Raw genomic sequence first — 25203 nt, 5'->3', positions numbered from 1 at the left:
GTAACTTTGAAGAGGCCTGGGCCGCAAATCACTGCTCGGCAGCGCTTCATGCCGCCAGCAATGATGTGCCCACTCCGGGAGACTGTTTAGATTCAAATGTTCCATCCACTTAGGTTATTGAGTGGCTGTGATGAGTTTGGTCATCCGCCGTGTTAGACTGGGCACTCGTTATGCTTAATGCACGAGGCGAAACATGACGGGCGACAAATATCACGACATTGTGAGTGCCGCGATGATCCACAGCTAGCTCGCATCAACCTCTCAGCCTGTGTGAATACATCTACTACAGGTATTCCCAAGTAGTTCATCAAAGACAGATTCTCGATACCCCCCAATCTTGTCAAACCATATAAAAGCGCTCAGCATCACATATTACCAAGGGCCAGAGCGTTCGCCCTAAGCATTTTCACTTCTGTGTTCTCACGGTGCGTTTCCACACACGCCACGACGAAAAGACCAATATGGATGATTCTATCCAAATCAGCAACACAAATTACCCCCGCCATAAGATATGACTTACGTAGCTATTCCTCCAAACGCCAGCGCTGCCTCGACCATAGCATGAATTCGATCCGAATCCTTTGTATTTGAGGGATACTCCTCGTCCGTCCAACCTGTTATAAGGATTCCGTTGACTATCTCAAGAGATATATAGGCAAGCGAGATGATCAAATCCATGCCTACTCGTGCGCCAGGGGTTATGCCATGGTGCAACGGGTGAATAAAATAGCAAGCTGCATCTGCCGCGGACCAGAGTATCGAAAGACCGGCCTGAAGTGGTTAGTTTATATTTCGCTTTCGGTCGGGTATTTGTGATAGAGAGACGTACTGGGGGGCCCAAGAAGAGAATGGGGATGACATTTTTGGTTGACGCGGGTTGACCGGTCAATGCGAGAACCAGTGCGCCGCACACGATAACGGCGATACGAAGACTGAATGGAATGACCCATCGTTCTGAAGACCGGCGAAGGGAAGTAATAGTAAGCTTGGAGTCCATTGTAATAGATTCAACCACGTAGCATATAAGACGGATACAAGTCACAGGTCGAGAGTTATGATACTGGAACACAACTAGGAGACGCGTTATTCAAGTTCTTTGTCGCCACGTCTTGTTGATCAGCGTTGGTGTTTCCCGGGTTTTGGCAACCGAGCACCAATTGGCTGTATCGTAGAGATCGACACTACGAGCTGAAACGAATGTCAGTCTTAGTATGCCCTAAATAACATGACCGTTGTGAATCCTGGTGGTTCGGTATACTTTCGGCTTACATCTGATGTCAGATTGCTTGGAGATGGTATCTTAGAGAAGAGATTATTGTTATTGCTCAGTTCCGGGTAGAGGGTTGCGAAGACAATTCGCAAAGAAGACAACCTATCCACCTGAACACGAATACTTTATTGCAAGCCGTAGGCTGAAGAGCAACGACTTGTCGCGTGATGTGGACCAATGATTGTGAGTTGCCGGTTGAATGTGGCTCATGCCCACCGCGGTCGAAGGTGGACAAGAAAGAATGAAGGATTGTCGGGTTCTATATCTGTTCAACGGCCGTAATAATCGCACATGTCACCGGAGCCAGACATGTTGTCACAAGGTGTTCGTTGATGTGGTCGACTGCATGGGGTGTTCACTCACGGTGCACGAGAGCTCGGGTCAGACTTGACTTGCCAGGCGCAACATATTACTGGGTGGGATGGCATCATCTACTCGCTGATGCTGGTATAATAGAAAGGCTGTACGGTAATACACATACTTGGGCGATGCGAATGGGCAGCCTCAATGACACGCAACCCTTTGCCTTTAGTTGCTATGCATATATGCCCGACCAGGTGTATACTTTCCGTACATGGTCATGCGGGTTGAAACTGCATCGGCCTTACGGCGCGTGGCTCAGGGTCATGCCAAGTTGCCTCGTTGGCTATTGTGGTGGAGCTACTTTGGCAGGTGACCATGTCGTTTGCTGAGAAGATGAACAGCACGGGACCAACCGAGAGCTGCGTAGGCATCTTGGGCGAAAAATCACGATGCGATGGTCTTCCGGTGGGTGCATTCGGCGCTTTCATGTCAGTCAATCTTGGACCAGGTACCTCTTAGGCCAGTTCTAAGAAGCAAACCTCGATGCCCACGACAGCAGTTTTTGGGCCCAAGTGCGGATTCGTTTGCGTTCAAGGCAAGGCAAATGCTAAATAATGATAAAGATTTCAGCGCGGTCCCATCTCGACACGTGTTACCGACTACTTACGTCGATGAATCAACACGGGGTGACTGGCGTGGTTGTGGGCGATGTGGCTTGCCAAAGCTCCTCATTCAAAATGGTCGGGCTGCTTGTGGCCGTGGTCACCAGCAGCACCCACCACCAGATCATCTTGTTGATGTGAAGCCGGCCAACAAGGAACAAAGACCAATGGTCAGTTCGATGCCTTGAGTCGCCTCGACTGCAATGGTGAGTGGTGATGACGAAGCCACATGTAGAGTCGTCAGCCATTCAACACCGTAAGAAACCCTAGTCGGTTCCACATCGCCAGCACTTGAGCGGCACCGCCAAGCGCTAAACCCTGATGTTGGCCCATCTGCCGAACCCATCGATGGCCGATTTGTTTTTCTCAGTTGTCTCAGGTCCAGTGTTTGCGTCGTAACATGATGGCTGGGCACGGCCGCGAATTGCGGCGGCAGGAATCGGATTCGGTGCCCCAGTACTCCGTAGGAAGAAGAAGATGATGAAAAGAAAAAAGAAAAAAAGAATGCTATGGAAGTGAGCACACAAAACAAAGCGTGAAGTCGCGGGCACATCTGCACCGCACAAGTCGAGTACTAGACCAACACCAGACGACTAGTACTTAAGTAGTATGCTGCGCCCGAAAATTCAATGTTCAATTATAGTGCACTACGGAGTAATAGTACAGTCACAGTACAATGTACATACTACAAAGCGCCAGAAGCTGGGACCTTCAAATGTTCACAATTGACTTTATTAATAAGCAACACAAGGCATGCATCCACCCACCAGTTGGCCTTGTGCCCTTGCCTACCCCCGGCTCCTTCCTTCCTTCCCCCAGCCCGTGAATCCACCCGTCGAGCTGTTCTCTGCCTGTCCCCTGCCTGTCCACTTATCCAGCGGCCAAGGGTCGGGTTGCATTGGTGGATTGGTGCTCGGTGCATACCTGCCTGCCCGGTGGCATAGCCAGTTGACGTTTACCCCTTGCAATACAGAGGTCCCTTCAAAGGTGTCAACCTCCAAAGATCCCATCTCGACGCTTCATATTTGCTTGCGCCCATCCATCCCGCCCTGGCTTTTGCGGGAAGCTGCCTTGCCTCTGCGTCAATAGGCCTTGGCGTCTTGCTCGCTCCGTGGACCACTTGCTCTCTTTGCTGATACCTTTGCCTGGCCTTTGGCGACCTCGTTCCGCTCCGCCATTCCGGAATCTTGCGGTGCAGCATCAGCCACGCCGTCGATATCACCTCTGAGCTACCGCCGTAAGCTGCCTCTCAAAATCACTCTGATTCTTTTGCCTCGGCCAATCTCGACGCTTCGAACCGAGTCCCCCGCCTTGCCCTGCAACATCGAACTTATGGACAACTTCCCGTCCTTGTCGCCTGAAGGCGGCGGCGACGGCGGTTCTCGCCAATCTGCTGGCGCTGATGATAGTGGTGGACAGAGACGTATCAGTCGGAACCCTTTCAAAAAGGGACACGATGATCCCTCGGCTACTCTCCCCGATCTTCCGGACCTTCTGAAACACAGCGACAGCGACGATGAGGACTCGCCTAACGATCCGGCCTCGCAACGCGGTCGAGCCATGTCCGTCAACATGAATCAGAGTATATTCGGTCTTATAGCAGCAGCAGGCTCACGGGTAGACTTCAACACCCGCTTTGACGACGGAAGCAGCGACGAGGAAGACAGTGAGCAATCAAAGAGTTCTAATGGCAGCCAAGATCTTTCTCAGACCATCATACTTTCGCCGCGAGATAAGGACGCCAGACGGGGTCACAAGAAGAAGCTTTCCTCCGGCCACAGACTATTAAAATCACTTTCCACACTACCGAAACGGAAAAGCAAAAAAAGAGAAGCGAGTCGACTGTCCGCGCCGCTGATGGGTTCGTCGGACGAAGCACGAGAATCCGCCGACCTCGCCACATCTGCAATGGCGCAGGACAATGAAGATGACAGGCTTCCACCAGTTATGAGCCGAATGCTTCAGGCTAGAGCCGAGATAGCTAGCAGGCCCAGTTTCGATATGGAGAGGCGATCTAGCGATCTTGCTGCGAGCGGTGACAGTGACGAATCTTCTGCATTGGCCAAGCGATTAATGGAGATCTTCGAGTTTGACGAGCCAGAACAAGTCATAGAGGGTAGGTGTCTCGTATCCCCGTAATGATTGTGGAAATTCATTTCCCACTTGATTATTTATTTGTTAGTTTTCGGCTAATTATAGACTCCAGAGTATCCATGTTGGTTATTACAAAGCGTGCTCCTCCAGGGCTTTCTCTATATCACGTCCAAGCATATTTGCTTTTATGCCTATCTTCCCAAGAAAGCTGTAAGCGCCCCTATAACAGTCAAACTATCGAGATCAATACTAAATAGTTGTAGAATGTTGTGGCCAAGTCGGGTTATTTGTCAAAGAGTGGCAAGCGCAATCCCAAGTATCATCGATATTGGTTCCGCTTAAAAGGAGATGTCCTATCATACTATCGTGATTCGACCAATCTCTACTTCCCCCATGGTCAAATTGACTTGAGATTTGGCATTTCTGCCAACATTGTGGATAAAGACAAGGACAACCTGCAGTTTAATGTCATCACTAGTCATCGAACTTACAATTTCAAGGCCGACAGTGCCCCGAGTGCCAAAGAATGGGTCAAGAGCCTCCAACGGGTAATTTTTCGGAGCCACAATGAAGGCGACAGCGTCAAAATCTCATTGCCTATTGACAATGTTATTGATATTGAAGAGACTCAGATGATGGACTTTTCCGACACGTGCAAAATCCGAGTCGTTGATAACGATGAAACCTATGCTATTGATGAGGTCGGTACATCATTAGTTACAACCCACAAAGACATGATTCACTAACCCTTTTAGTACTTCTTTTCATTCTTCAACCTTGGAAAGGAAGCCATCAACGTTCTTAAAATCCTAGTTGAAGATGCCTCCTCCACCAAACGAACCCCAGGGAAGCTCATTGCTGAGCAAGAGTTGCAAAGTCACGAGCAACCCGAGAAGAACTCAAATAGCCAGCCCTCTCTACAGAACTCAACTCATCCGGCGGAATTGAACCCCCATCAGGCTATGCATGTCGATAAGATCCGAACGACCAAGTTACCCGAAGCCGTCAAAGCTACGCTCTCTCCCATGTCCCCTCACTCGGCAAATCCTAGTCCGCGAGCCAGTGTAGAGTTCTCTTCCCGAACTAGTTTAGACGCGATTCGATACAAAGGACGACGGAGTCATGAAGTGTCCAGTATGATGAGTGAGCAGAGCACCAGAAGGAGCTTCAGCGGTCATCGAAAGACGCAAAGCACTCGTCAGTTTGATGAAAGGAGGGGCAGGCATATAATGGATTCATCCGACTCAAATTTGCATTCATCTACAGATGATCCTAGTTACTCCAACTTGGTTGTTTCGGTAGCCACTGAGGACCCCTCGGCAAGTCAGATTCTGAAAGGTAGCGAAGTGTTCCACAGCCCAACCATGCGCCGCTCAGATGGCTCAAGTCAGTCAACAGACGCTAGAGAGGAGGAGTTGTCCAAAAACTCGGAAATCTTTCCTGATGCCTCGGTGTCTATGAAACATGCGGCGACTACAGGCTCTATCAACCAGGTCGGATGTCATGGTCAAGCCGACCAGGCTCGGTCAACTACTCCCACACTCCAGAGTATCACTAAGATGGGATCATACCCTCTTCAGCGTGCGGGTGCGTTTGCCGACTACTTGAACAAAACAAGTAAACGAATGAGCTCCCTTCTTGCTACGGAGTCTATGGGGTACGTTGAGAAGGTCTCAGGAATGTGGAAGGGCGGTCGCAAGCACTATGGAGAACCCGCCGGACTTAGACCAGACGAGGACGAGCTAGAAGAGGATTCTGAGGGCAAGGTCCAGACCTCCATGGAGCGCTTTCGGGCTCACTTTGCTCTGCCAGAGTCCGAGAAGCTGCAAGCCACCTATTTTGGCTGCATCATTCGAGTGCTGCCTCTGTATGGCAAAATTTACATCAGTGACAGATCTTTCTGCTTCCGCAGCCTGCTGCCTGGCACGAGAACCAAGTTGATTCTCCCTCTCAAAGACATTGAAACTGCCCATAAAGAAAAGGGCTTCCGAATCGGGTACTCGGGTCTTACCGTCGTCATTCGCGGTCATGAGGAGCTCTTTTTCGAGTTTAGCCAGGTCGACGTACGTGATGACTGTACCGTGACCCTAATCCAAAGTCTGGAAACAAATCGTTATCTGAGGGAAGCAGGACTCCTTGACCTCGAGGAACATGAGGAAGAGGACCAGGCCATGGCCGAACGGGATGCTCTCAAATCAGCTAGACAGGATGACTTTCCTCAGCACGAGATTCTGCCTCCTCAGCAAGCAGACTCGCAGCCAAATGTTCCAACTATTCTCATGGACGAAACTGACGGCTCTTTTCTCAACTTTAAGCCACCCCAACCCATGAGGATCACCTGTCTGACCATAGGGTCGAGAGGCGATGTCCAGCCGTACATTGCTTTATGCAAAGGGCTGCTTGCTGAGGGACACAAGCCTCGAATCGCGACTCACGCCGAGTTCCAAGGTTGGATCGAATCTCATGGAATCGAGTTTGCCAAGGTTGAGGGTGACCCTGGCGAACTTATGCGACTGTGTATCGAAAACGGCACCTTCACCATCTCATTCCTTCGCGAAGCTAACTCAGCATTCAGGGGGTGGCTCGACGAGCTTCTTGATTCAGCCTATCAAGCATGCCTGGGCTCGGAACTTCTCATCGAGTCCCCTTCTGCCATGGCGGGCATTCACATTGCAGAAAAACTTGGCATCCCGTACTTCAGGGCTTTCACTATGCCCTGGACCAGAACCCGTGCGTACCCTCACGCCTTCATCATGCCCGAACACAAGATGGGCGGTGCCTATAACTACATGACTTATGTCATGTTTGACAATATCTTTTGGAAAGCCACCGCACAGCAAATCAACCGCTGGCGCAACAAGACACTTGGCCTGCCCAATACGAGCTTGGAAAAGATGCAGCCCAACAAGGTACCATTCCTCTACAACTTCAGCCCCAGTGTCGTCGCTCCCCCTCTCGACTTCTCGGACTGGATCAGAGTCACAGGGTATTGGTTCTTAGATGAAGGTGGTGAATATGAGCCTCCAAAGGAATTGTCTGACTTCATACAAAAGGCTAGGGACGATGGCAAGAAACTTGTATACGTCGGCTTTGGCTCCATTATCGTAAATGACCCGGTCAAGATGACGCAAGAAGTTATCGACGCAGTGCTCAAAGCCGATGTTCGCTGCATTTTGTCCAAGGGGTGGTCTGATCGTATCTCACCCAAGGATGACCCAGCCAAGCCCCGGCCGGATGAACCAGAAATGCCTGCCGAAATCTTCGTCATCAAGTCCGCGCCACACGACTGGCTGTTCCGTCAAATTGACGCCGCAGCTCACCACGGCGGGTCTGGAACTACCGGCGCAAGTCTGCGGGCGGGTATCCCTACCATCATTCGGCCATTCTTCGGCGATCAGTTCTTCTTTGCAACCCGAGTAGAAGACCTTGGTGTTGGTGTTGGCTTGAGACGATGGGGTGCCAACAGCTTTGGCAGAGCGCTGTGGCAGGTGACGCGCAACGAGCGGATGATTGTAAAAGCTCGTGTCCTTGGCGAGCAAATCCGCAAGGTATGCACCATTTCACCCTTGAAAATACTACTCACAGGGAAACTAACAGCTCGTACAGGACAAGGGGGTCGACACTGCTATTCAAAACATATACCGTGATCTCGAATATGCAAAGAGCCTCATCAAGGGCAAGGTTGGACGTTATGGACAACCAGACGCCGAAGAAGACGAGGACACTGAAGAGAGCTGGACTTTTATAGGGTCAGATGAGCCAGACCCCGAGATGGTCACCAAGAAGCTGAGTGAAGGGCTCGGCGGGGTAGGCAAAGAAAAGACTTTTGGCAGCCAGGCGATCAAGGCATCGTCTTGATGGATCGACTTTTTTTTCCCTTTCTCTTTTTTCCTTTATACATTTTTAACTGATGAAATCCCCCTGCCATGAGGCACACAACTTTTGTTTGAAGTGGGTGGCAGGTGGAGGCTAGTGGGATGAATGGGATAATGAATACTGGGTAATGGACAGACTTACGAAGCGTATGATTCATTTGGTATTGGGTAGGGGTACGGCGCTGCATCATACAATAGTCTTTCGAGTATAGATTACACGGCATGATAGACAAGACATTAATACCTCGACAATGCAGACTTATTCGCCTAATTGCTATTCAGGGCCTCCAGATTCCGTCAATTGCCATTTGCCTGTTTGAACAAGTAGCGCTGCATATCCCGAGATAATTAAATTGAATATTGTTGCGCTCTTCATAGAATATGGCTCCTTTCAGCCTAGCTTGTGGGTTGGCTCCACAAGCAGTATCATTGCTATCTCTTAGCTGCAAAAAAACAAGCACCAAAGACATTGGGCCTGTGAATGTGGCAAGCAACGCAGTGTCAGAACTACACTTCACGTCATGTAGCCGTCGAGAAGTGCGTCGTGAACCAGGCAATGGCCTGATCCTCGGCGGCAGCCGCTTGTGCAGCGACATCCGGGACCTTGAGGTCAGCACGCACCGCGAATCCATGGCCCGTCTTTTGGTAAACACGAAGTTCGCCCTTGTAGGATTCTGGAAAGGCTGTCACTATTGCCTTGATCTGCTCGGCTTGCTTAAGCGAGATCTGGTTATCATCCTCTGCGCACGCAAACGACACTGGACGCTTAATCTTTTCCACATCAGAGGGGAGCTTAAGGAGGCTTGGATGGCCTGTGAAGCCGGCATCGATGAGAGGCTGGCCATTGATTTCGGCGCCGTGGGCAAGCGTGACCGTGTGTTTGCCGCCCCAGCAGAAGCCGGCCGCGCCGATGGGTAGCGTCTGGCCCTCTTCTTTGCGGAGTTGTTCGAAGAAGCCTTCGACGCCGGGGTATGTCCTTCCCGGGGCGCAGCGGATAAAGAAAGGCACAGCGGCCAGGATGGTTTGGATTGCGGCGATGCTGCGTTGCGTTAACTAGATGGTGACGTAGGCGATGTGGTGCCTTACAAGCGGGAGAAGAGATTGCCGGGGGCCAGAGCGGTCTGCATGCTGAACAGCATGGATACAGGCGCGGCGTGGCCTGATGGGTGTCAATGATTCGAGTTGGATCGTGCAATGGATGCGCCTTGCGACGACGTACCATTCATAAAGTCGGGCAAGTAGACCTTGAAGCCACCCTTTTCGGCATAAGTGTCCGCAAGGATCCGGTTATTTGGAAACTCCCAGCCAAATGCGTCGGGGATGACAACGATGATGCCCTTGGGTGTCGTGCCATTTGGCGGCTCGCTCACGTAGGTGTCGAATCCGTAGTGCTTGATGACCTTGCCTTTGGTCTCGCCCTCGTGGATCTGGCCACGGAAACAGTCTGGGCACGACATGGTCTATGATTGCCGGGTGGCTGTATTTGAATTGGCGTCGGCAGGCTCGTGAAACTTCTTCAAACACAGCTTGTCAGGATGAGGTTTGCTGAGATATTTATTTCTGGCATCGCATGGCAGCTCGGAACGGGAAAAGAAATATTGGATATTCGATTGCTAATCAGCACGGAAACCCGACCGTCTCGTCCGATCTTACTGTAAGAGCTAACGCGGGCGATGGAGCGCGTCCCGACGTTGGGATTGGTTATCCCGGGAACGCATCCCAGCCACAAGCTGCCGTCCCGAGATGGGTTGACGAGGTCCAGCGGGACAGACGGGGCTGGCTGAGAGCTCTGGCGGATCGATGCCTGCTCAAGGTGGTGTTGTAGTTGAAGCAATCTACTGCGTAATCTGGCGGGGAGTAGTCAGCAAACCGGTGATGGAGACCTGGCTGCGACGAGCAGGGGCAGTTTGAGAGGTGACGGCTCTAGAATACTTCCCATTCTTTGACCGCGGCTAAACTTTGCTCGGAAGCTGCACGGTCGTGCAGAATGCGGAGAGCTCGCAGCTTTGGCGATTCTCTGGATGCCACGTTTTCTTGATGGCCATTGGGCAGACACTTGATGCTTTTGCAAGCTTCTCTGATGTGTCGCATTTCGACTGCCATCTGTCGAGCGGTGATTCTCGCCTCAGCCCAAGCAACCCGACGACGCAACCTATCTACGGCGACGTCGAGGGGTTGGATTCCGGAGCTGGTGGCTCTAGCCATGGATTTGCATGTGAATAATTAAATGCCCAGGGAAGGCGCAACCCACGTTGCCTCTTTCATGGAAATCAGGCCCCCTCCCACCTCGAGCTGCATCTTTGAAGCCACTTGGCTTATGCATCGTGACTCCAGCAATCGACCCTGCTGACGGCAATGTGGTCGCCATGTCACGCCTGTTACACCAGGCGGTATTGTCGACCTCTTCTCTCTCCTCAGCAGCCGTCCGCAAGCAAACATGCAAGAGTCAATTGCCTTTAAGCTCTGCCGGCTTTCAGCGGGTCACGCTACAAACACCAGACTTGATGTGACAAGTGACCAAGCGCTAAGCACAAAAATGTCAGGAAACCTCATGCATCCGCCGCGGGGTCTATTTGGTGGCAAACACCCTGCCTGCATGATGCATCCTCCAGACTCGCTCGCCGGGGGGTTGCATTAAGCAGGCAGCGCCTGGATGAGGCATATTCTCACCGCAGTTGGTCTCTTTTCTTTTTTCTTTTAGGCAGCTTTCTACACACGCAAACCCAGGAGAAATACGGAGTACGAAGCAGTAGATGGTGATGGCATCGAGAGATGGCCACAGGATGCTTCGTGGCGGTGAGCAGCGTCCAAGACTGGATCTTGGGACCATTCCCATGAACCGCTGTACTTGCTTTTGTATCGCCATGAAGCTCACCCCTTGCCAGACACCCGCCCGCGTTCTCGTCTTGGTATTTCCCGACCATCTTCGCCTCAGATCTTCATCCTCTCCCCCACAGCGCTCGAGTCCCCCCAACTTGTGGTGCCCAGCGCCAGTGTAGCTTGGCGTGGGGCGGCCGCCAACAAAACCCAATTTTTGCTGCCGAGCACCCAATCACAAGCCGTTACCCCATTCACATCTTAGCCTCAAGATGCAACACTGCGATTGCCTTGCATTGCGGGCCGGTCAAAACAGGCATTAAATGGGTTTGACTTTCTGCAACCTGCCGTGGGGGCACTCCAGCCAGGGAGAGGCGTTTGCTTTGTGTCGCATGTGGTTTGGGAGCTTGGGCTAGGCAAGCAAAAGTCATGATCCGGCTCGCGTCATTTAAGGATGGATAACCCCCCCCCGAACGGCCATGCCTCAGCCCGTTCTTCTCCCGACTTAGAGACCAGTTGACTCCTAATTTCGGCGGAGCATGTGTGATTGACTCACACAGTTCCTTGACTGCAATTTATTTGACTTTGCTCCGGCTTTCTCAACCTTGACCATCCAACGTCTCCGGCTGGGCAGCTTCACCTCATACCGGGAGCTGACATTGATCGCCACCACCCGGACTGTGATTGATCTCCGACTTGTCCCGCCCGGTATGCCCTCGCCAATTGAGAATCCATACACATTTTCAATGTCGAGCTATCCTTGGATCATTCATTAGACAGCATCGCGTCGTTTTGCATCATGTCACCATTGCGACTTGTGTCAGCCGTCAGAGATTAAGACTCAGTTATGTCAGAGGCCAACCCACACGACAAAGCATTCAACCCTCTATTTCGACGTCCACAAAAAGTAGAAACAGACAGGATGGAGTGGCGGCCGTATCCATATCCCACCGATAAATCCCCCATGGAGGGCACGACAGCCCAACACGAGGAGGAGTGGCTTCACGCGGCGTATACCGACCCCATCTTCACCCACCCGATTGGATACAGGGACATAACTGAAGCTATCAAGTTGGAACTCCTACAAAAGACCTTTTGGCCATCGCTCGTATCATGGGTAGAAGCTCGTCAGAAAGTCCTCCCCAGCGGCGAGGTCCTAGGCGGTTGGTCTCGCGCCGACATGTACGGCATGATGGACTGGTACCGACTGTGCTTCAACATGACATCCCGATATGAAGACGCTGTAGCCGCCCACGAGGACGGGATATGGAGGACTGTGATTCTCACCTCCCCATGGTGGGACTGGCCCGAGTTCGCATATCTATATGTCAAGACTATCCGTGACGACAAGGGCGTTCCGCAGAGGGACGCAAATGGCCGCATCAGGAGGGAGATGAGAGACCCGTATGACGATAAGCTCGAAGATGAGTTCATGGATATTTGGGAACGGGTAGCTAATACGCGGCCGTTGAGGAAGCATGCCAACGGACAAGTGTTTCTGCCCTGCGACAGGCTTTCGGTGTCCAGGACAGCGAGCACTGGGGCTGCCATGGCTGCCAAAGCAAATGGGAATGGTTTTGCTTCAACTGGGCCCAGTCGGACAGCTCCTCCCCAGGCTGCGAGGTGATGCCTTTGGCTACCACCCGCCTTGACATCGAAGATGGATCTGTTACAATAGTGTACACCCTTGAATTCCATGAGAAATGACAGATACAAATAAATAGATGCATATGGTACGCCTATACATCTGTTGGAGTACCGAAGTTGGATTTAAAATAAAATAACGTGGTTTTTTTTTAATACGGAAGCTGTGACACAAAAAATGGGCGTGGCCACGCCACATTATTTTGTGTGTTACGCCCCTTTATACCACTTGCGACAGAAGCTATCACAACAACAGCTCGCTCGGAGTTGAATTAAGGCGCCCCAAAACCTGAGCAGCAAACATAGTCGGGAACGACTCAGCTACTGTACTAAAGTCTCTATTTTTTATATATCATATCAATGTTCCCGCAATTATCGTCCGAAAGACCAACATCATACGTCTGTACAGTTCATCTACGGCATCACATTTCGTGATAGGGTAGGTTGTTCTGGCCCCACTCCTTACCTAATCGTGCCTAGCCAGTCATGATTCCCGCAAAACAATCACCTCAAATCCACGAACAATCACGAACCTACCCAGGGCGACTAATCATAGCTTCGGGGCCAGACCAGTGTCCCGCGAGATTTTACCTACTTCAGTCCGTGACTACAATAATTAGTGCTTCCGAGTTGTCCAACTCACATCTGTCGTCATTAGCTTAGACCGATTCCCGACACACGCTTTCGCTACGATGGCGCAGGATATGCCCCCGAGGGGCGGGTACGAACCCGTCCAGTACAAGGTGCGTGGGCGAAATGGAATAGATAAGGGGCTTGGCGTCATTTTATCGAAATCTCGAGCGCGGAGTGCCCTCGGAGCTCTGTTGCCTTGCTCCATAGCCTGGTGACTATCGGACTGAACTCTGTGTGGAAGCCTCGGTGATGAGAATTGACGAGCGATTGGCCATTCCGAAGCTCACGCTGGAATGAACGTTGCACAGTGCTGACATGGACAGTAGCGAAACCTGCCTGCCAAAGGGTTTCGCCCCGGCATCTTGCTACTCGGAGTTGGAGCTGTGATGGGGTTCGGCTGGTACAAGCTGATTGGAGGCATTCGTGAAGCCAAGTACGTTTCCCGCAAAACCGACGGACACCAAATCTCGGTCATCGCTAGAGCTTGCGGTCTTCGAGACTTTCACCTGACCACCGACCCAATTCGTCGATCGAGCTATAGCCGGAATAACTTGCGATAAGGAATAGACGTGCTGACTTGGAACAGCGAGCTGGCCCGTGAGAAGATGTGGGCGCGTATCAACTTGATCCCTCTCCTGCAAGCCGAAGAAGACCGCGACCAAGTCCGAAGATATTGGGCCGACCAGAAGCGCGAGAAGGAGCTGTTGGGCGAAAACACAAAGGTCTACAACAATGAGAGGTGCGTCAAACGCGATGAGAATTCCGGCCGAAACTGCCGAGTGTGCTAACTCTTGACACTAGTCGATTTGTCCGACCGACCTTTGCGGTCTCTCCTGCACCCTCGAAATAGTGGTCCAGATGGGGGAACAGGGGACAGGACCGAAGCGGCAGTGTGGAACTGATGGAACAAAATGTGGGAAACATTTTTGTACATATGTATTCGATCGAATGAGACAGAAGTCGGCCACCGTTGCAAAAAGACGACGGGATCCGGTGGCCGGCTAGAATCAAGTCCATTTTACTTTGTCCGGAGAACGCCAAGAGACTGCGAGATATGAACGAGAATGCTAACACTACCCCAGCAAACTAACCAACTATTCACAGGCTAGGAAAAAATCGAAGAGCTAGCGGGAATTCAGCAAACGAATGTTACGAATATAGTACCTAGACGCGGAATTATGCAAACGCATTGCACTAAACCAGTCTCATGCCTTTCCCCTCGACACCGACTTCGCTCACAGTCCAGTCCCACAGCTTGGCCATCAGGTCATCATCCCAACACTTGGCATCACCCGCGTCAGCAACACCGACGGGCACAAAGAATGCAACCTTGTTCTTGGTGCAAATCGTGCCCGCACCGCCTCGCATCTTCTCGCCGACGTCACTCCCCGTCGCCGCCCACAGCGTATTAAAGCACCCCTGACGAGGCGTCATCAACCCCAGAGGATTGGTAGCTCGCACAATCAGCCGGTTCCAAAACGCCAAGTGATTGACTAGATCAGTCCCAACAACTCCCGGATGCACAGCGATGCTGCTAATCTTGGGATGTCGCTTGCCGAGTTCCCTTGCAAACAGGATATTTGCCAACTTGGACGGCCCGTAGCGCACCCAGGGCCCCAAAACGGGGAATTGGTTCGCATCACGGAGCCCGTCAAACTCGATGCCGGCGCTGGGATGACCGCGGTATCCTAGTGATGTCAGCGCTACGAAGCGCACGTCACTGCCTGACTGCTGGGCTGTACGCTCCATGACGGGGAGGAGACGCAGCGCCAGAGCGGCATTGCCGACGTGGTTGGTGCCAAATTGCACCTCGTACCCGTCCTTTGTGATTCCAGCATCTAGCGCCATGATGCCGGCGTTGGCGATCAAAATGTCCAGACGAGACGAGGAGGCCATGAATGTGTCCGCGGCAGCGCGGATACTGTCGGGGGAGGCGTGGTCACACTCGAGAAAGGTGATGCGACTGGGCGAGCCCGGTGCTTCGGGAGCTGAGCAGTTGGCGATGAGGGATACGGCGGATTGGCGGCTGCGGCCGGTGAAGAAGATGTGAGCTGGGTTGTGTCTGGCGAGCTCGAGTATGGCTTCCCTGCCGAGCCCGCCGGTTCCTGGGGCACGTTAGATGTCGTCTGCGGCCTGTGAGGTTGCTGGCGCATGGGACGTACCGCCCGTGACGAGGATGACCCTGCCCACAAGATCCGGGACGTGCTTGTCGGGATCGTGGCCGCGGTAGGCCATGCTTGGGCGAGGCGCGTCGACGAGGGCGATGCTACGGCGAGGGGTTATCAAGCTATGTTCTGAGATGAGTGGTGGGTATTGACCAGCTCTGATAAAAAACTTGATGGGGGTTTGTCTAGGTCGTGATGGTGCATACGGTCGTTTTTTCGGAAGCGCGCACTTGTCTTTATATAGATGTTTCATGAAGAAGCCCAGTCCTGATGATAATACTCATGTTCCCGCATCTCAGAGCCCCAAGCCCAGATTGTCTCGGCTTTGACCCGTGCATTTGGCCCGATTTGGACGTTGCTACTTTCCCTCGCTCGGCCGGGCCCGAGAAAGACCGCCGGAGCGGATATCCGGAGTCGAGTTGCGCGGGTATCGTATCCCGCACTATCGCGGACTCGTGTGATTCGCGCGGGGGGCCGTTAAAGAGGGTTGGCGGGCAAACCCGGTGCTGACTGACTGGTGGGTACTTGGCTATTAGTAGCTATGCGAGCGTCGGCTAGGTATTACATATTTGGGCAATCGGGACGGCGGAGACGGTTTGAGAAGTGTTAACCATGATGATTGAGCCATGTTGACAAGAAATGTTCTCGAAGAGATGTGATGCCCTGTTGGAGGACCCTAATGGGGCTGAAATTCTCGAGGAGATGAAGCAGATTAAGGGAGGTAAGCAAGGAGAAAGGCGACAAGAAGCAACCGTGTTAAATAGCAGACCCTAGACGAGGAGCGGTTATGAAACTAGCCATGTGGCTCTGATGGACGACGATGGTAGTTTCATAAAGGACGTCGATGGGAGGTCTCTTGCCTCGGGCCTAGTGTACCGTGGACGCCTAAAGTCTCAAGATCCCAAGAGACTATATAGACTTGGTCCAAGGTAATACCCCATACATTAGTTTATCATCATACCATCACGGTGTGGTATCAGCGCTCACGGTGGGCATGCGCCAATACGCTTCTCTCCTTTAACAGGCCTGCGTTATGAGCAAGATTGCTAGGGACGCCTATTCGAATTCAGATGTCTAATACTATGCAAAAAAATACAAACACCAGCAAGGGAACGTGTTCCGTATCGCGCGTGAAAAAATAATGCCATAACATGACCCGAAAAGCTGTAATCCACTCCATACAACCTATTTGCTTCCACCGTTTCAACAGCTGTCGGTTTTGGCCGTTGGGTCATGGAGCAAAAGAATCCAGCCACAGCGTTCCACGTCCGAATATCCCAAGTATCCAGCTGTGCCCTTGGCCCTTGCCGCCCTGCGTGGTCGGGGTTCCAAGGCCAACTCGATATCAACAGGTCGGCACCCGTTTCGACTCTGTGCATTTATTTTGGGCATGTCGAATGGGCCTTTCGTGTCTTGTGCTGCTGTTGCAACTCCCGGCATCAGGGCTTCTTGCCATACCTTTCAATGTATTTTGGGTCGTTGTCAATACATCGCATCTTCCTCAAGAGTTGAGTTGTCGCCTGCTGTGACGCAGTGGTTGCCGTAGAAGGTTCAGACTGGAGCGTCTTGCCGTCTGGCTGCGAGCCGGATGCAGTCCCGGAATGTGACGAAACGTCGTTTGGCATGATGCTTGGAAGGCGGGATGTTGGCTGTATAATCTTGGTGGCTGGGCCCTCACAGAAAACACCTGGTTTGCGGGAGACTCGCGGCTTGTCAAATGGTTAATGTACCTGCAGGTAGCCTTCTATCCGGGACTTTTATAGTTGTAGTTGCCTTGTGAACAGGACAGAGGTTCTGGGAAACACCAGACAAGACCTGAGCAGGAAGGCAAGACTTGAAGGATAGTCTCCCAGGGAGTCGTGCCGCTATGATTCATGTGTTGCCGGAAGTCAGATAATACAAGGCTCGCAACCATGGCGGGACAATCAAAGGTCGGATTGACTTTTGCAGAGTTGGACGTGAATGCTGCATATCCTGGCACACTTGAGAAAACACGTAGAAAACCACGCAAATGTCGAATGAACAGCGCGCACCCCGGCTGGTAGTACCACTTGAAGCGCCATGTGCCAACGGCATAGTTGAGCCCAGGCTTTGATGGAGGCGCAATGTTTGTACTAGGCGGCTCATGGTGTCTTTACAGCTTCAAAGAATCAGGCGTGCTTGGGCTACAGAGTGTCAAGCGTGTTCATATTATGTTGGCCGGGGTCGATGGCATGGCTGTGCATGGCGGGACATGAAAACTGGTGCCATGCCGAGAATGAGAATAAAGGCGTGTGCGCGCCATGTTGACGGTCTGTTCTCTTGGAGGCGCTTTTTTGCCCTTTACGCTCTGTGGTGACAAGATTGTGCACAGGCACGGCGTTTGTTTGCTGCCCACCACGACCGAAAAAGGCACGGAGAAAAGGCTTTGTGAACACACGGTTCATTCGAAACTACATCAAGTCATTCATTGACTGGAATTTTTTCAGGAAACAAGGTACCCTGTCTTTCACCGAAACAAGACTGCAGGATTAACACAAGGGAAAAAAAAACACAAACCAAGAAAAGGGAGGTGTAAAGCGAAGCAGATTCACCATTGCTGCCCACATGCACCAGTTGACCCATCAACATTCTAGAATGCTTTGTTCGCCATTTAGCTTGATTTCTCTTTTCAGTATAGGCTAGATAAGAATAAATTTCCTGGACTTCCTAGACTACGCCATCACTGTTAAAAGGCTCGTATTAAAACCGATAATAGTTCACCTCTTGTTTCTCTTATTCAGCAGACCATAGCAGCGTACCAGGACTTCTGCAGCAATTATTAGAAGCACAGGAAAACGGCCGGCCTTGGAGGTTCTCCCCCCTCTCTGTTGGGTAACTAATCTTGATAATCTTTTGATAGTCGAAACTAAAACATATGCAACTACATGAAAGGCTTGAAGCGCAAGAGGTTGAGCGCGCAATTTGGCTGGTGTGGCTTGGTGAAGAAATTTAGGCGAGAACTCTGAATAGACGTTGGGAATGTGTTGCAAGACTGATCGACTTTCCAGCCGGATAGAACTACGTCACCAATGCATCGAACCATTAGCCTGAATTGCAATTTTGTCATTGAGGGAGAAGTCGAGTTAACTCTAGACTCTGGAGAAACCAGAAGGCTCTTACTGGGGTATATGGCCGTGCAGAGAGCCGTGAATCACTCTTGCCAAAATACTAGCTCGACGAGTTGGGCGCGAATAACCGCATTTGCTGTGCCAGCAAGTGCCGAGAATGGTGCAACTGAGACTTGGGATGAAACCTGGACTGGAGCCAGCGAAGGGACAAATCCTGTAGGATTACGTTAAACTAAGCTTAGCTGTTTTAAAGGCAAGAGTTATCTTAGCGAATAATTATTTCTAACAAAAAAACAAAAGAAAAGAGTAAAGGCTACTTTATTTCATCTCGTGGGTAAAATTATTGCTGTGGTGAAGCTTTTCCAAAGGGCCGTGTCTGATATTGCAAAAAACAAAAAACATACAACACTAGGTATTCGCTGGTCGTCACCGACCCAACTACTTAAGTACTAATCTAGCGCTCGCTAGTTTATCGTACGAGATCAGACGAGATACCGCTCTAGACCCCAGGTGCCGCTTTTCCCGTCCCCTCCGTTTCCCCATTCTACTACCGTTTTGGTTCTCTGTCCCTAGGCTATCCACTCCGATACCAAAGCGCCGCGTAATAGACGACCGCACGCCGCGTCGTAATACATGTTCGATTTCCACAACCAATTACAGTTACTTAAAAGGTATGAGAGCTATATTATATTGTTTAATTGTCTTTAAGCTACTCTAGAATCGTTTTATAGGCTTAAATATGACATAAAACCGGAACTATTCCCTGGATGTGCTTTCTGTAGCGCTTTTGCGATTGTATATGCGGCTTTAGTCTTAAAGTTTATTCTCATTGAATCGTTATTAGTTCGCTTGTGCTATGCTCGATAATATGCCTAAGCAGTCTTGTAAATCACTTTTATAATAATACACGTGTTAGCGAAGAAAGCTCTTAATAACTGTAATTACTTTATTAGAATTTTCTTGTAACGGTGGCTTAGGTTCTAAGGTATAGTAGGTCTGTTTCTTAGAAAGTAAGTTAGGTTAAATGCTATAGAGTAGCTTTTTAAGTAGTATTATAATAAGGCTATTAAGAGTATAACTCTTAATAGTAAGACTATTACTTAGATTAATTAATAGAGATTTAAATTATTTAACTATAAGAATACCTTCTTTTTAAGTACTCGTTTATCTCTTTATTATAGTTCTAAATTAATTAGCTTAACTATTAATCTCTTTAAATTTTAATTAACTAGCTTAAGGTTTAATTAGTTTAATTCTTCTTAATTAATATATTTAAATATTAATCTCTTTAATTACCTCTTAAGTTACGTAGCTAGTTACGTGCCCTTACCTTCTTCTTATACCTATAGGTTATACTTATTCTAGCTAATACGGTCTCGTCCCGTATCTTATATAGTATTATTTATAATATTATACCCCTTCTTTATTAGTCTTATTCTTAAGGCTATTAAAATAGGCTAGCTTAAGTGTTATACGTTTTCTTTCTTTTATTATTATATGCTATTATATTAACTAATTATATCTTAAAATAACGGTTTAAAGCTTTATTTACTTCTTCTCTTTACTAGAATAACCTTCTTTCTATAATAATTAATAATTTATCTTTATCTCTTATAAAGGCTTATACTTATTATACTTATATAGGATTTTCCTAATATAAAGCCTTTATTTTTAATTTAAGTTATTATATAAAGTGTATAGTAAATAAGTAAGGGAATTATAATATTATAAGGGTAACCCCTTAATAGCTTTATAGTATTATAAATTAATATTATAAGCTTAAAAGGGAGCTTAAAGAAGCTAAGAAGTGTGCCCTAATTAAGAATTAAAAGGTCTTACGTTTACGAAAATAAAAGAAATTATAGTTTAAGAAAATAATACGTGTAATTATACGTGATATTAATAACGTTAAAGAGTTAAAACGTGTAAAACGTAAGAAAGTAAAATAGCTTTAAAAGACTATAAGGGTTCTTCTTACTCCTTCTAAGAATCTAAATCTTATTTTAGTTTATTTCTTAAATATTAAATTTAATATTAAGTTATTAGGTAATACTTAAAAGATTAATTAAAATGCGTTTCTTAGAAATAAAACTATTTAAGTAACGTTAAGTAATTCGTAAGATTTTTAGCTGGTTTCTAGGTGTTTTTAAAGTTTAAATATCCCTTTTATTTAATAAGATAATAATAATTCTTTATACCTTCTTATACTTTAAGTATTTATTTAACTTTATATTTATTAGTATCTTTTATTATAATATTTATAGCGATTATAAATTTATCTAATACTTTCTCTAAAAGTAATATATAAAATATAGGATAAATTCTTATTTTATTTAGTAATAATAGTTTATAGTTAATATTTAAGATTTTTCGTTTAATAAGAAATAGTTTAATCTTCTTTTAGTTAAGTTTATTACTAGATTACTTAGTTTTAATATTTTTACGAATAAGATATACTTTATATCTCTTCTTTAGAATTAATACTAGTAATCTCTTTTTATTCGCGTAGTATTTTATTTAGTTCTATAAAAATATTTATTTTTATTATAAGTGTTTTTATATTTCTATTATAATTACTATATATATTATAGCTACTAGCGCGTTTACATTTTATATCGTATATATTTTAATAATAGGGTTAAATTCGTAATTTACCCTAAATAATAATATCTTTATATTATTAATCTTAAAGCTATTATAAGCCTATTATACTAGTAATAGCTATTCTACCTAATTATTCTATTAATAGTTAATATAGCTTCGCAGATATTATTCGAGTATTTAATTTAAGATTTCTATTTATCTATTTAATTATAGGTGAAATACTATTAATAAGCTTTATTTAATCTTTATAGTTTCTATAAGGCATTTCTAAAAGTTTAAGATAAATAATTTATTACGATTTAATATAAGCTTTATTAGTAATCTATATTATATAATAACTATTTTAAAGAATATATATACTAAGTTCTTAGTATTACTTAATTTCTTATATAAAATATAATAGGCGTATTTTATAAGTTTATCTATAATAACTAGAATACTATTATAAGTTACTTTTATTATAGGTTCTTTTAACTTTAATAGTTTAATAATAAAGTCTATTATAATAGTTTACTATACTCTTTTAAGTGGTAATATTAGTTATAATTCTTCGTATAGTGCGTGTTACGCTAATTTTACTTTATTATACGTATTATATTTCTTAATAACTTCTTATACTATTTTTCTGCTTTTTAAAAAGTTATATAATCTTCTTAGCCTATTAATCGTTTTCCTTACACCCTAATATTCGTGTAATAGGTACTTGTATATTTTCTTAATAAGCTATTCTTAAAGTATACTAGAAATATATTACCGTTTATTATATAAGAAGGTCTTACCTTTCTTAAATAAATACGTTTTTATTTCTTAATTATTTAAATAGCTATTATTATTAATGTATAATATAATCTAATATATTTATATTTTATTTAGCTTAACTTACTATATTATATTAATTTCTTAGGTGTTTAATATAAGGTTTCTATTCTTAGTAGCGCGTAATAAGGGTGTATTACTTACTTACTTATTTAATTTTAAGTTCTCTCTTTAACTAAGCGCGTTTACTCTTTTATTTTTAAATCCTTTATAGTATATAATCTTAAAGTTATAATTTATAAGGGTTTTATACTATTTAATCTATCGTTTATTTAAATTCTTTATAGTTAAGAATAATATAAGATTCTTATAGTTAATATAAACCTTAATTTAATGCTTTACTTTTATAAAATAGTATCTTTATTCTTTAAAGCACTTAATAATAGCTATAAGTTCTTTATTATAAATCCTATAATTAAGTTTAGGTTCGTGGAGTTTCTTTAAGAAGAATATAATTAGGTGTAGTTTTTCTTAATTATCTTATTATTTAAGGTATTTACCTAGTATAAAGTTTAAGGCGTTTATTTTAAGCTTATAAGGTTTATTTTAATTAGGTGCTTTTAATATAGGTTTTAACGTAATTAAATCTTTTATCTTTTAAAATACTATAGCTTTTAGTTTATTCTATTAAAAGCTAACTTCTTTCTTTATTAGGTTTATAAGAGGTCGTAAAATATCTTTATATTCGCTTAAGAACTTATAGTAAAAGTTTATAAATGCTATAAATTCTTTAACTTCTTTTAAATTCTTTAATATAAGCTATTCCTTAATAGTTTTAATCTTATTTAAGCTTATTTATATTTCTTCGTATATAAGTATATACCCTAAAAAGTGTATAGTATTCTAATAGAACTAGTATTTTAAGGCTTTAACTAAGAGTTTATTATTCTATAAAGTTTATAATACCTTATATATATATTATTTATGTTTCTTAAGGGTATTTAAGTAAATAAGAATATTATTAAGGTATATAACTATAAATACTTTTAATTGTTTTTATAAGATTATATTAATTATTCTTTGAAAGGTTACTAGTACGTTAGTAAGCTTAAAAGGTATTACTAGATATTTATAGTATTCTTTACTAGTTTAAAATGCTATTATTTACTTATAGCCTTCTTTTATTCGTATAAGGTTATAGGCTTCTTTTAAGTTAAGTGTAATAAACTATTTAACTTTTCTAACTTTATCTCTAATTTTCGTTATAAGCGGTAATAGGTATTAATTCTTAATTATAATCTTATTTAAGTGTTAATAATTTATGTATAATTATAGTTTCCTATTCTTCTTTAATACCTATAAGATTAGGTATTCTATTAGGGACTTTAATAGTCTTATATATCTCTTTTATAATATATCCTTTAAATACTTCTTAAGTGCTTTATTTTACTTAGGGTTCTAAGAATAAATTTTATGAAACGTTAGTTTAATACTAGGCTAAAGTTTAATCTTATAGTTTTAACGTAAATACTTTAATAGTCTTATTTTTAGCTCTTTATTAAATAGCTTATTATACTTTAAGTATTCCTTAAGAATCTCCGTTATCTTAGCTCTTAGCTCTCTAGTAATTACATATATTCTTAGAGGCCTATTATAGTTAAAATAAGGTGCTCTTTATAGGCTACTCTTAGCTTTATAATTGTATTCTAGTAAATTCTATTAAAGTTAGCTAGTTCTTTAATTAACTCGTAAATTACTTGCTTATAATTAAAGTATCCTTAATATAATATTATATTTTAAGATTATTATAATATTTAATGTAACCTAATATTTTATGTCTTATATATTAACGAGAAGTTACGTTACTTTTATATTAATTACTTCTTAATTATACTTTATTATAGTTTCTTTTATAATTATAAGTTAATAAAGCTTATCTTTAAGTGTTTAAGGTAATTATAATTTATTAACGAGATTTAATAAGATAAAATTTTCTTATACTCTATTATTAATTATTACTTAAATCTTTTATTTTATTATAGTTATATTAATTATAAGGTATATTATACTATTAATGTTTATAGTATATAAAGACCTATTAGATCTTTATTAAGGAATTAGTTTTAATTATAATAATAGTTATTATTTCTTAATTTATTAATTCTATTCTTATATTATTCTTTAACGCGTTATTTTAGGCGCTATTATTAATAGTTATCTTTTAACGTATTATTAGAGCTTTCTTAGTAATCGCTTAACCTACTATTTATATTAATTAAACTTAAGCTAAGCGAGTTACTTATAGTTATATAATTCCCTTTCTTCTTATATTATAGGGTTATAGCTTAAGTAGTATATACGTTATTCTTAATATAATATAACTTTTTATTTAACATCTTTAAATTAGTTTATTATAATTTTAGTTGTATTATAAGGGTTATTTTTCTTCTCTTTTATTCTTATAGAAACTATTTATTACCTTACTTACTATTAAGGTACGTGTAATAATTATTATTATAATAGAAGGTTTAATTAAGGAGTTTATATTTAATTTTAAGTTTATTTTTCTTAATTAAATAATTCTCTTTTTCTTAGATTTATTCTAATAAAGGTTTACTTTTTAGTAAGGGTATCTAATATTTTTAAAAGTTATTAGGTATTAGTTAGGTTTTAAATTTCTAATCTTTATTTAAACTAATATTATTTACTAATATAAAGCTTTCTTTATTACTTATTATACTAAGATTTCGCGTAGGTAAGTCTTCTTAGTTTATAGTATAAAGCTTTTTACCTTTAGGAATTAGCTTTTATAGCTTCTTTAAAGCTTTATATTTATTTATAAAGTATTTAATCTTATTATAATTATAATAAGTCTTTCCCCTTTTCTTATTTATAACATTAAGTTCTATAGGTTTAGCGTGGTATTTATATACTATTAATGTTTAGCGTAGCTTATTATTATTAGGTTTATTAAACCTAGTATATAATCTAAATTTCCTGTGACTTTTTTCGTAATATCGCTCGTATAAATAGTTATTTACCTTAATAATTATTTTAATAAAGTTATTAAATAACTTAAAATAATCTTCTTAATAAATGTTATTCTTTACTTCTTCTTTAAGTTCTTAATAGAAAACTTTTATTTTAAGTTTAATATTTTAATTAAGTTTTATTATAATACGCTTAAACTCCTTAATATAATAAGCTATAAACTCGGTCTACTTAAGTTAAGTAAGCTATTATATAGCTTTCTTATACTTATTAGGATTTTTAAATGTAATAAGAAGTTAT

General features: G+C 44.2%; 6 protein-coding genes across 6 annotated transcripts; 3 read left to right on the top strand and 3 right to left on the bottom strand.

Annotated features, from left to right (window-relative positions):
* Nucleotides 1-365: 365 nt before the first annotated feature.
* On the bottom strand, nucleotides 366-997 carry J3458_016154 (uncharacterized protein; the record flags this gene model as incomplete). Its single annotated transcript, XM_007815158.1, has 3 exons — nucleotides 366-471; nucleotides 521-771; nucleotides 830-997. The coding sequence occupies 3 exons, from the start codon at nucleotides 995-997 to the stop codon at nucleotides 366-368; spliced, it is 525 nt and encodes a 174-aa protein (XP_007813349.1).
* A 2570-nt stretch (nucleotides 998-3567) lies between these two features.
* On the top strand, nucleotides 3568-10496 carry ATG26_1 (Sterol 3-beta-glucosyltransferase; the record flags this gene model as incomplete). Its single annotated transcript, XM_066120918.1, has 5 exons — nucleotides 3568-4351; nucleotides 4442-4539; nucleotides 4593-5030; nucleotides 5085-7877; nucleotides 7936-10496. The coding sequence occupies 5 exons, from the start codon at nucleotides 3568-3570 to the stop codon at nucleotides 8185-8187; spliced, it is 4365 nt and encodes a 1454-aa protein (XP_065974043.1). The 3' UTR covers nucleotides 8188-10496.
* Nucleotides 8724-9661, bottom strand: J3458_016152 (uncharacterized protein; the record flags this gene model as incomplete). The annotated part of the gene is made up of 3 exons (XM_007815160.1): nucleotides 8724-9243; nucleotides 9291-9363; nucleotides 9424-9661. The coding sequence occupies 3 exons, from the start codon at nucleotides 9659-9661 to the stop codon at nucleotides 8724-8726; spliced, it is 831 nt and encodes a 276-aa protein (XP_007813351.1).
* Nucleotides 10497-11344: 848 nt separating the features above from the next.
* J3458_016151 (uncharacterized protein) lies at nucleotides 11345-12807 on the top strand. Its single transcript, XM_066120917.1, has one exon. The coding sequence runs from the start codon at nucleotides 11869-11871 to the stop codon at nucleotides 12646-12648; it is 780 nt and encodes a 259-aa protein (XP_065974042.1). The 5' UTR covers nucleotides 11345-11868; the 3' UTR covers nucleotides 12649-12807.
* A 550-nt stretch (nucleotides 12808-13357) lies between these two features.
* J3458_016150 (uncharacterized protein) lies at nucleotides 13358-14148 on the top strand (the record flags this gene model as incomplete). The annotated part of the gene is made up of 4 exons (XM_007815162.2): nucleotides 13358-13408; nucleotides 13625-13731; nucleotides 13885-14037; nucleotides 14100-14148. 4 exons carry the CDS (start codon nucleotides 13358-13360, stop codon nucleotides 14146-14148), a joined length of 360 nt encoding a protein of 119 aa, XP_007813353.2.
* Nucleotides 14149-14492: 344 nt separating this feature from the next.
* Nucleotides 14493-15194, bottom strand: J3458_016149 (uncharacterized protein; the record flags this gene model as incomplete). The annotated part of the gene is made up of 1 exon (XM_007815163.2): nucleotides 14493-15194. The coding sequence occupies one exon, from the start codon at nucleotides 15192-15194 to the stop codon at nucleotides 14493-14495; it is 702 nt and encodes a 233-aa protein (XP_007813354.2).
* Nucleotides 15195-25203: the final 10009 nt, after the last annotated feature.

Source organism: Metarhizium acridum, assembly GCF_019434415.1.
Source record: "Metarhizium acridum strain ARSEF 324 chromosome Unknown scaffold_380, whole genome shotgun sequence".
Lineage (NCBI taxonomy): Eukaryota > Fungi > Ascomycota > Sordariomycetes > Hypocreales > Clavicipitaceae > Metarhizium > Metarhizium acridum.
The sequence above is the reverse complement of the archived record's forward strand: the minus strand, read 5'-3'. Positions and strand labels throughout refer to the sequence as shown.

Bases quoted from the DNA above. Each gene is read 5' to 3' on its own strand.
- J3458_016151 (XM_066120917.1), top strand. From the start codon at position 11,869: ATGTCAGAGGCCAACCCACACGACAAAGCATTCAACCCTCTATTTCGA.